The 11,760-nt window shown below is 46.8% G+C and overlaps 1 protein-coding gene across 1 annotated transcript; it reads right to left on the minus strand.

The window, feature by feature from the left end:
* Positions 1 to 5,370: 5,370 nt before the first annotated feature.
* dnajb6a (DnaJ heat shock protein family (Hsp40) member B6a) lies at positions 5,371 to 11,211 on the minus strand. Its single transcript, XM_070845107.1, has 8 exons — positions 11,064 to 11,211; positions 9,830 to 9,936; positions 8,894 to 9,003; positions 8,630 to 8,695; positions 8,090 to 8,200; positions 7,798 to 7,944; positions 7,462 to 7,669; positions 5,371 to 6,230 (listed from the first exon to the last, which is right to left on the minus strand). Exons 2-8 carry the CDS (start codon positions 9,892 to 9,894, stop codon positions 6,125 to 6,127), a joined length of 813 nt encoding a protein of 270 aa, XP_070701208.1. The 5' UTR covers positions 9,895 to 9,936; positions 11,064 to 11,211; the 3' UTR covers positions 5,371 to 6,124.
* Between the last annotated feature and the right edge of the window lie 549 nt (positions 11,212 to 11,760).

An 11,760-nucleotide genomic window follows, 5' to 3' on the forward strand; every position in this document is an offset into this window, starting at 1 on the left:
ACCCAGGAAACCTCGGCCATTTTAATTACATCCAATTAAATCCCTGAACAATACACCTGCATGTGTTTCATCAGGTTTCTATATGTATTGAATGAAGACCAATTCAGATCCAGTGTCAATCAATATTTCTTTCTCTCGGCCGTTGGCTTACGCTGCCATTAGAAGTCCTCTGACTGCAGGACCTTTATCTGATTGTGTAATGGAGTTCCACAAATCCCAGTAGCAGCATTAAGGTCCGTCTCCTCTGGCTCAAGTCTGCCTTAGTTAATTATAGTCTGTCTATCTTCTCCTGGGACACTCTTGGGACACGCAGCTACGTCAGGAACCAAGCTGCTACGTCACTACTAGAGAATCTGTCTTAACCAGCATGTCCAGTCCAAAAGAAGTTCTGATTCAGTTTTGAGCACTGACCAGAAACACTTGGATTAAAAACAAGTTTACAGATTTCGTCTTGGGTTTAAGAACACAGGGTTCACATGACTGTCATTAATAGTTCAGTAATGTATTCATAGCTGATAGCTTTCCTTCTTTCCACTTTCTTTATCACACCAGACTAAAAGCCCTGCAGAGGCTGGACCCTGGACACATGAGTCCACAGTGAGAGCGTCCACTTCGTTGTCAAGAGATTAAGGAGCCTCAGGCTTAACCTGTAATTACGCACCTGAGTCACAGAGTTTTAAAAGTACAAGGTGAAAGGAAAGTGGATGGAAAGTCTATGTGGATCAGCACAAAGGGCTGTTCAGTAACGCCATCAAAAGTTTACCACAGTTATTCACTCTCTCAAACACACCGACAGCTGCTCAGCCAAACAATGTCCGTGGAGCCCACCTCCGTACAAACTGTTGATATTCCGGGAAAGCCGAACTGTTGCCCTTCCAGGAGGTCCCACCATAGCACCACGTTAGTTATCTCAGCTGATCCGCCTCCCCTCCTGGTCCGTGAAGCCTCCCGGGAGCACCGACACCGCTGGACATCCACATTTTGGCGACTAACACAATCAGCGCAGGAGAGGAAACGTCCGGGGAAGTGTGTGTGCAGCCCTGCGCGCCATCAGCAAACACACACGGCAGGGAGAGAGAGAGAGAGAGAGAGAGAGAGGGAGAGAGAGAAGTGTGAGGTGGCCCGGAGAGCTACCCCCTCCCCCCACCCCCAGAGAGAGAGAGAGAGGTAATTGGATTGAGGCTCTCAGCACCAAGGACAGCTCCAGATCAACAGCTTGTTTCCTCCTGAGCTGCTGCTCATGCTCACACTGCTCAGCATCACAGCACCGCTCACACCTCAGCCTCCTGGGGGGGGGCACACTGGATGTGATCAGGACGGGGTGCACCCATCAGCACCCACAGGCTGTCCTGTGCTCGGGCAGTGTTGTGCTTGCTGTCACACACAGAACAGATCCAGCTGGGACAGGCTGGTCCGGGTCCGCTGCAGCTCCCCGGTCCCTGTCTCCTCCCCCCATCGCACCAGGCTCCGCCCCCCCCACATGGAAGCGGCCACATTATACCCTGAACGGACCCCCCCACACACACACACACACCCCCACTGACAGCTCGCAGCAGTGTGCTTGTGTTCATGAAGGGTTTCACCTCTGCAGTTTAAATACCGGGTCAGACACGTGACGACACAGCAGCTGTGAGACCATCTAGCCCCCCCCCACATCGTGATCACGTGATCACTCTGTTTATGTACTACATGGGAAACATTCATGATGACACAACATGATGTCACTGTAGAAGACAAGCACAGCAGGACTGTGCTGCTCCACCTTAACCAGCTGGAGGAGGCTTCATGCACACTAGTGTCCTGGTTCTGGTCACATCGTGGAGCATCCTGACTATCTTCTGTGCAGGCACATGACATTTTGTGGTATGACCTCACCCTGGCTTTGAGGAGTGCTCCAATAGATGGATGATCAGAGACCTGACCTGTGTAAACAGGGATATGAATAACCAGGTGCCCAGGGGTGATGTATCATGATTTAGAACTGCTGGGGTTTTGTCTGGTAAAACATGAGAACGTGTCAGTCTTAAGTGACCTCATGACCGAAGTGCACTTGAACACCTTCATAGTTGACCACCTGGTGGTCCCTGGGAGCCACAGGTACCAGTTAGCTCATGGCTTTAGTGCTTGAACTGTTCTGGCAGGGCAGCACAGAACACCGCCATGTTTAATGAAGGCATGTGGACATGCTGTAGTTACATCAAGTGTCAGCAGGTGGCTCCTCTTCCTCCCTGAGAGCAGGAGGAAAGCAAACAGTGTGAGGCAGAGCTCCGTCTCACAGCTGACCTCCTCTCTAACAGTCATCGCTGATTCAGATTTGTGCATTTTGCAACCCTCCATAATAATACATGACTTTGTTAAAGCATAATTCAAAATCTACCACAAGGGTGCTGTTTCTGGCAGGAGGGAGGTCATGGCAGTGGATTTAAACCTGCCAACTTGAATTGGATGGTAATATTTACAGCTCGTGTAGGAGCTACCTGACCTGAAGATGGTTAGGGCATGTGTTTGCTTCATGAGGCTGCAGGTGACTGCAGACCATCTTTGTACTCTGTGGGCCAACTTTGAGTTTATTTTGAGTAGTAAAGGACTTTTTTTTACAGCTGTGGCTCAGCGGTAGAGTGGCGTCTTTTTATTATTCACAGGTCAGCCGGAGGGTTCAGTCGGTCTCAGAAGCGCCTTTAAATCAGGTTCACAGGTGGAATAATACAATGCAGTACAACGCTGGGGTTCAGGCAGCGTTGGGCTCCTGACAGACCTTGGGGGGAGGTTCTGGCCAGAGGAGCCCCGAGCTGGGTTTTCCAACAGATTTTAAAGGTCCTGACAGAGATTAGTCGAAGTGTCCTTGGGTAAGACACTGAACCCCAACTAGCTCCTGAAGCAGCTTCAGAGTGACTGTGTGTGAGAACAGTGTCCTCTGGGTGAAGGATGTGAAGGATGTGTGAATGAGGATGGGAGGTAAAAGAGCTCTGAGTGGTTGATACAGACCATTTACTTCACCACACTTGTTCTACTCCCATAAGCACTCAGCCTTCATTCATTCATTACCTACACCCCTTATCCCCAGAGGGCCACGGGGGGGATCCACCTTGGACCTGTCGCCAGTCAGTCAAAGAACTTGTGTAGCAAGTGTGTAGCTGTGTAACAATATAAAAACCGTGGAGGCTGTCCCTCCCCAGTCTTCATCAGTCATGATAATGACACATTTCATTAAGGAACAAAGGGGATGTTGCTGCCCCCCCCCCCCCCCAGTCTCAATTCAGACTAAGTGGAAGGATATTCACGGTGCCAAGCTGGAGCTACTGGAGCTCAGAATGGAAGTGGACTGAAAACATACTAATGAGATGTGATCCTCATTCTCCACTTTATTAGAGGATAGACAGTAGAGATCTGGCAGACAGGTGGAGAGAGAGAGACAGAGAGAGAGAGAGAGAGAGAGAGAGAGAGAAAGAGACAGAGAGAGAGAGAGAGAGAGAGACAGAGAGAGAGACAGTGGTAAAGGTGGGCTGGTGTGTGCCCAGGTTGCTTCACTGAAACTTTCTTGGAGACAGACACTGGTCCAGTCATTGCTGCAGGTACTACAACACCACACTCTTGCTGGTTCACATTCATCAGAGGAGGGGGCTCTGGGTGGATCTCCCGTTGGGTGGATCTCCCGTTATTCCTCAAAGCAATAACTGCACTCAGCAAGTGGAGGGACGAAAAAAAAAAAAGAACAGTGTGCTGAGGGGTGTGGTCTAATAACAGACTGACAATTTGCTCCGTACTATTTGAAAAAGGGTCTGACAGCAGAAATAGAAGGATGCTGAGAGCAGGGTAAAGCTTCAGGGCTCACTAGCACCACCTAGAGGATCTTAAATTGTCTGTAGGTCAGATGGGACATCTCCTGTCCTCAGCATGGTGTTGATGTCCCAGTGTCTCCTCTTCTCCAGAGAAGAGTCAAAATGGCATCCTAACCCTTCCCCTGCAGTGGGAGAGAGCTCTAGACACACAGGGAGGCTCACTGCACCTCAGGACTGTGTGCACTCGTCAGATCCTGCACTTTATTAAGATGATTGCGTTACATTTTTGTCTCTGACACTGAACGTCATCGTGGGATTCATTTGCATTGTGCAGATAGATTAGTGGGTCATGGAGGGAAAACAGAAGAGAGAATAGTTGGCCTTTCACTAGTTTTATCCTCCAGCAGTTACTATTCATAACTCCCAGCTGAAAAACTTTCCTCCCATGAATATGTAGAAATATAGAGTGTGCATGTAGAGTAAATCTGCAGCTAGTCAACACTCTCTTCCTCAGGAGGCTGAGGTTGTTTGAGGCAAACAGATTCTCACTGTTCAGGGTTCTCACAGCGTTTTAAGCACTTTTCAGGCAAAACATTTAGAGTTCCTTTATGTCCACAATCAGTGCATGTTGTCACGTCGTTTATTTCACCAGTTGTTCATATTAACTTTTATGGTATGTTTCGATCTGGTTCATTTAATGCTTGCAAATTTCCAGGGTGAGGGATCAACAGAGGACTCTAGCAGGGAATGGCTGGCAAGTGCCAACTCCCCGATCACGTGACCCATTTCCACTCTGCAGGTTTGTTTCTGTAGCTCCTCTCCAGTTATCACAGAAAAGCCTGGCAGCCTGGCATGTTGCTCCAGTGATGGAATATCCACCTGTTCTCCAGTAGCAGGTGAGCAGGTACAGCAGTTAGCTAACTACCTTCAATGTGCAGCATGCACGTCAAAGGTCAGAGGACGCACTCGCCCTCCTGACGCCACGTTTACACCAGACAGGAAGCAGGACCAAAAACCCTCCTTCATTTTGTCAGTCAAGCTAGCTCTGCTCCGTGTCTGGTGAGACGGCACGGTTTAATCTATTTCAAACATTAATATACTGCAGAAATGATACAATGACATAAATATGATTTAAATATTAAAAGGTTTTTGGTTTCATTGAGTGGTTTTGTGGATGAAACACCAGAATATGTTGAAAATCAAGCACTTTTCAGGAGAATAGTAGTAGTAGTAGTAGTTCCAGCAGATTTTTATGGTTGCTTCCCATCAGTGCCACATGACCACTTGCTTTAGCATTTACATTTATAGTCTTACTTTTATTGCTCACTTTATATTTATGTACTTAATTACTTATTCTTCCTATAATGGCTGATTTTATCATTGCTATTACCCGACCAGGCCCTGAGTGCTCAGTGTTGTGTTCCCCTACACATCCTGGACAGACGAGAAGACGTCCTCATCCCTGTGGGTGTGAAACAGTGCTTGTCTCTTGATGCCACTGATCTAATTGTGAGCACTGGCACTCAAATCATTATGCATTGTTTAGTTTATCGACCTCACTGCGAACTAACAGAGCAGAGACCAGCCACAATTTCAGCATCCTGAAAACAGGATGAAACTCAGATTTACTGGTTTACAAAGTACACAAAATGTCTTCCATATCCATATATCATTTATAGAATGCCTTCCATAATTTGTGCATCATAATGCAGCTTTAACATTAAGACTCAACATCACAAGTGTACATGCATTATTAAATAAACAAAGAACACAGTATTAGAACATATAAAATTGCATAACTCATCCTACCAGCATTGTATCTTTTAATAATAATAATAATAATAAAAAAACAAGAATGACTAAGAAGAGATTATACAAGCAGTAAACAGAGAGGGGGAAGATGCTTCAGTTAATCCTACCCACTTCTTCAAATCAAATTCAAACACTTGAAATGCTTTGTTTTCGGTACACAGTGTGCGCGCTCTCTGCACAGACGGACTGGGGGGGGGGGGGTAGAGTAGGCAGTACCGTGGTCCCAAACACTGAAACAATAACACCACCCTGAGCCAAAACATAACGACAGCTCCAATTCAGAAATACATTAACAAAATGCATAGAAAAGTCTACATCCAAATCCTCTTTGATTTGAATGGTAGGATAACAAATGAGTCAGCAGGGAGAGGACATGAGAGGAAATCAACACAACCTAATTATATACATCCAAACAACAGTAGAGCACTATTATTACATTGTTTTGTTGCTTTTTTCTCCTTCTGTGTCGAGCTCAAGTTTGTTGGTGTGTTTGTGCTGAGGTAACACTTCTCCAGCAGAGGACGCCTCCGTCTTCACTTGTGTTCCAGCCGTAGCAGTTGCTCCTTACCGTTAATGGTTAATGACCGCAGTTGCCCGTCCTCCTCTACCTCCACCCGCTCCTGCCCGTTCTCCACAATTCTGGTGGAGGAGAGATCAAGGAGGAGGAGAGAGTGAGGAAGAGGAGAGACACGTTCTACTGAAAAAGCTCTCAGCTCGGTGAGACGACTGCCTCCTAAGGCTGTCGCAACACAAAGACAATCTTGGTTGACCGAAAGTTTACCTGGGGGGGGCAGACGATTATTGTGGAGCACAAGACGACAAAGTGTGTGGGTGGAGAGGGCAGTGAATGAATGAACGTGGTGGTGGATGAAAGAAGAGCATGGAGCAGAGGGGGAACAGGTCGTGTTCTTCATCATGTATCATCACTGCCTTGAACCCAGCTCCAGATATGAAGTCAGAAAGCTTCTGAAAACACATACTGCCCAGCGAAGGGTCACCTGATATGGACCCCCCAGTGAAGCGTTAGGGCCTTCACACCACATCTGCCTTGGTTGTGTTATGCTGTCGTTGTCACTACTGTATTGAATTGTGGGATATTTATGTCCAGTGCTGTGTGCACGGTGTGAGGTCAAAGTGATGAAGATGTCCTCCTCACTTAAACATATTAAACACACACACACTTGTGATGAATGACCACGCAGACTGTTCCAGTCTTTGTTAAAGTGACAGCGTTCATGTCAGAGCTGAGCTGTGTAGGAAGTGTTATGAATGGAGGTGTGACAGGTGTGACTTGGCTGGATCCCACCCCTTCATGTAAAAACCACGACCAGTCACCTTTGATTAGGATTCTTGGCTTGGATACAAAAAGCATTGTGTTGTTCCACAGTTCATCCAGCTGAGGACACGCTGTGAGTGAGTGTGGAGCTGCTGAAACAGGGTGTTTCAATAGACACACAGGGTTTGTTGGATGCATTCAGAAAAGCATGTAAATGAAATAAAATAGATGACTTGAAGGAACACAGGGTGCACTGTGACTTCCTGGAGTGCTGAGCAGCTGGAAAATCACAGCGTCAGCGCAAAGCTGCTTTTTATTGATTTTTAACTAAATCAGTAAGCTTGTTTCCAGTTTGGTTTGTATTTCTTTAATTCAGGAAGCATTTGAATGGATTTTAGCTTTTCTTACGGTCAGCAGGAGGCCAGGGGAAGTGGCTGCTAACTAGAGAAGAAGGCAGCGTCGACTTAATCGAGCTTGGATTCTCATTTTCCAGTGACATGTGTAGGACAGGAAAGAATAAAGAAGAAATGAAGTGGAAAAGTAGAGCACAGCACACTCCAGCAGTGTGTGACAGCCCTGCTGACTGGTATCTACCTTTTAGTGGTGATCTTCCTGCCGTTGATGATCTTGGTGGACGTGGACACGGAGCGGAAGTTGCCCATGCTTCCTCCACCTCCTCCTCCCCCAAAGGAGGAGGAAGAGAAAGAGGTAAATCCTCCCCCTCCTAGACTGCCCATGGTTGCCATATGACCCATGTGACCCATGTGACCCATGGTGCTCATTGAGCCAAACGAACCAAAGCCTGAGAAAGCGGACGGAGAGAGTCGAAGTTAACCGGGTGGTTTGTAACAACGCGTGCTGTTTCTGTGCTCGTGTGGTTCACAGTAGGACATGCTTGTTTCTTCCTGTATTTACTGGAGCAGGTCTTACCTGGGTCAAAAGGTGTGAAGCCAGCACCAAAGGGAGGAAAACCGACAAAGCCCCCATAAAATGAGCCACCTGTTCGGTTGCGATTCGCCCGACCTTGGTGCCGCCGGCCGCTGCCGAAAAAAGGATCGTCGCTAAATGGATCTGTACCTGAGGGAAAGAGGACGGACAACAAACGACGTGAGAGTACTGATAAATAAAGTCAAGAAAAACTGGTGCAGCAAATGAGGAAGGCTGAAACTTTTCAAATCTCCCAAAGCAGTGGAAGACTTTCACACTAAATAACACAGCTTACCGAAGAAGTCTGCAAACGGGTCTCTGCCTCCGAAGAATTCCCTGAAAACATCTTCTGGGTTGCGGAATGTGAACGGTTCATGGAAATGATCTCCGTTGTGGAAATGGTTCCCTGAAACACCACATCAATGAACACTGATGGAAACAGTGTCAAACCAACAACATTTATTCACTTCTGTGAAGTCACCTGCCCCCCCCCAGGATCTAACTAAGCTTCTGTTCAATTACCAGGCAGCCTTGACTTATACAGGTCTGAGTTAAGAGCTGTGTTTCCATGGTAACAAACAACAAGTCAATCAACATCCAGACAGAGGAAAGGGAGTCTCAGGCTGAGTCTGTTGTTTAGGAGCAACAATGAGCAGTGAGAGGACAGTTTCTACCCTCTGCCATCACTCCTTCACTGAATCCTCCCAGTAAAACATCCTGGAATTCTTCCAGAAGACACCTGAACTGGAAATGTATTATTTAGTGAAATATCTTGGTTGGTTCATCTGTTCTCTTAAAAAACTAGTGACTGCACGCAAATGATAAGAGCACTCACCTCTTCCTCCGTTGTTCCCGGTCAGTCCCTCTTTGCCATAGCGATCATATATGGTTCTCTTGTTGGCTGGAGGAGGTGAAAGACAACGACTGTGAGAATACAAGTAATAAGTCAGGCACATGAAGGCAGCTGAGGAGGCTCCATCTGAACTCCTCTGCCACCCTCGGGTGTTGCCATCACTTCTCTCCATGAAGTACTGTGCAGTAACTTTGGCTGATGCCTGGTGTTTATTTGCAGACTTGTGCAGAGAGCTGTGCTACAAACCATCTGACAGGACTTCATAAGCCTCTGACAGCTCCTTGAACTTCTTCTCAGCCTCGTCCTTGTTCTCTGGGTTTTTGTCAGGGTGCCACCTCAGGGCCAGCTTTCTGTACCTGCAGGAGGAACAAGGGAAGATGACTGATGCTTAATAAGACTTATCAAGCTTTCATGATCCCGCAAGCTGCTTGTTTCCATCCTTTAGTCTTGTGGACAACAAGGGAGATTCCAGTTGTCTCGTCTTCTCATTAATTGTAATATTTGTAGAATCTTGGTGCTTTAATAACTTCTTACTGATTAATGTATGGTGTCATACATCGTTTTTCAACTATTACTAAATATTTCTCATGTACTTGACATTTGTGACGTGGCAGTTGAAGCTGATGGAGCACGCTGGGAAGTTGTAGGAGGAGTAATAACAGCTGACACCCCACAAATCTTTATTCTTTAAATCTGACTCCCACTCACCACTGTCCCCTTGCCTTAACCCTTTAACCTTCTGCTCAACCATATGCTAGAGCACATTTTGACTCACTATAGCTTATTGAAAACATGTTTTACTTACGACATCTCAACCGTTTGGTAGAGGCCAATATTTCAAAAAATGTGGGGTCTGTTCATAAAAAAACATTGATTTTTGTAATCAAGGAAATAAAATATATAAAGAATACATTTTTTCATTGCTTTTTTCTTGGTGAGGACGTTAAAGGGTTAACTTGTTCTGGCTTATCAAAAGTGTCCCTTTCCACTCTTTCTTGTGAACTGCTTATAGATTGTTCCGATAGTTTGAGCTCCCTCAGTGCTTCTGTAGTTGATGTTGCTCCGTAGAGAGGTGACCAGCCTGAGGAGTCAGAGTTAGGAGCATGGCCGGCAGCTACAAGGTCCAGCACAGCTAAGCTGGACTCTTTTGGAGTGTAAAAATGTGACACTTTATCAACTCACGCTTTCTTGATTTCTTCTGCAGAGACATCTCTCCGTACTCCTAAAACCTGGTAGTAGTCCACCATGATGAGTGGAAGAGGAGAGAAACTTCAGCGAGCTCGATGAACCTGAAAGAGCAAACAGAGCTGCTGAGTATCAGCGTCACAGGGCTGAGAGCCACTCCGGTTAGTGTCACACACTGTTGGCTTGGGGGGTTTTTAGAGCTTAGAAATGCCCACTTGTGCTCCTTGTCACAGGCTGGGTGTGCTGATCAAACAGTGATACCCTCCTCTGGTGCACAAAGTTAGTCTGGACTGGACTAAAGCAGAGGATGAGGGAAGGAAGTGGACTAGAAATCAAACAGAACTCTGTAGATAGGTGCCATTACTTCTCTTATTAGTTATCAAGTGAGAACACCAATCTCACTGACACACCGCACAGTTTGTGTCTTGGACACTGAATGCAGCACAGACTGTTCTGCACTGGTGGAGTGTGATGACTTCATGATGCCTCCATCCTGTGTGAGTGAGTGTTAAACTCTCTGTCTTTCCTGAACAAGGTATAAACCCCACTCAGGTGAACATGAGCTCACTACGATGCACGGAGGGAAAGTTTAATAATCATTTGGATAGAAAATTGTCTTCTATCATTTCGCATACTGATGTAATGATGATTATTTGCATGGCCTGGCTGGTTCTTCTCCAGCTGCAGGACACAGCGGTGCCTCTTGGTGCCTCTCAGCCATGACAGCATCTCTTCACCCACACTAACACCGCTCGCTGACTCGGGCCGCCGGGACCACGGTGCTCACCTGAGCTGGCTAACGTTCACCCCGTCTGTGTCCCGAGGCTACACGGGCACTTAAACACAACGGCAGCTTAAGCCGTGAACTTGTGCACCGATTAAAACGAATGGAAACTTGACCGCCGACCACCGTTAAACCACTTCCTCCCACACGGTGTCCGCTTCCACGGCGACGCTAGCTAGTGTTTATCTCTCGATGCTACCTGGCTAACGTTACTGAACAGACAGAAGAGCCAAGACCAGCGGCTTTACCGGGGACTACTCACAGCACGGCTCCAACACTCGGGATGGCCGACAGATGAAGAAGAAAAACGCCAGTGAGATTGTTGTGTTAGCGGCCGTTAGCTGCTCACCTTAGCGAACCTAACGTAAGCTGGTTAAAGCGTTAGCTTAGCGCTGCTTAGCTGTAAACATCATTGGCCAGCTCGGCTCTTCTGTCAAACACCCTTACCCAATCCAGGTCCTGCTGTCCGTGATCTCAGCAGATGTTTCAGACAGGCAAACAGTCTGTTGTTTGGGCTGCGACAGGAGCTAGACGGGTTTATTCATGTTCGGCAGTCTGCAGGTTCTCAGATTAGGAACAACGTCCTGGTTCTCTCTTCTTCGCCGCGGTCTGTTCTCTTATCGGCGGTTATTACAGCTTCCAGGCGCACTACCGCCCCCAGCCGGTCACAGGAGGCGGTGGCGCAGGACAAGTTGAGGTTGAAGTTAACTGGCAGGAAACATAGCTGGACACTGAAAGGGTGGCAGCAAACTCTTCACTAAAGACTATAAGCAGGCCATGTTAGCTGGCTAGGAATACACAGACTGTCCTCAGTATGACAGCTAGTTCCCACCGAGCTCCCACGGCCCCAGCTGAGATGAAAAAAGGAAAGAAATGTTATTGCTTTCAATTAACTAATAAAGTGAAGCTCAGTCACCATGTTGTCTAAATGTAGATTTTCTGTAATGTTATGTAGACCACATCATCTACATTAACAGAGGTTCAACATATTTAAGGTCCTAACTCCTTTTTTACTCATTTCATCATTGATGTGCATGATCTATGACTGCACATTTACTCTCGTTGCTACCTGGATACTTATGGACTGACCACTGCAACAAATGATTCACTGATAGAAATGTACAAAGTTGTGTTGCTTGCTAAC

This window comes from Pempheris klunzingeri, chromosome 15 (genome assembly GCF_042242105.1).
Source record: "Pempheris klunzingeri isolate RE-2024b chromosome 15, fPemKlu1.hap1, whole genome shotgun sequence".
Taxonomy (NCBI): Eukaryota; Metazoa; Chordata; class Actinopteri; order Acropomatiformes; family Pempheridae; genus Pempheris; species Pempheris klunzingeri.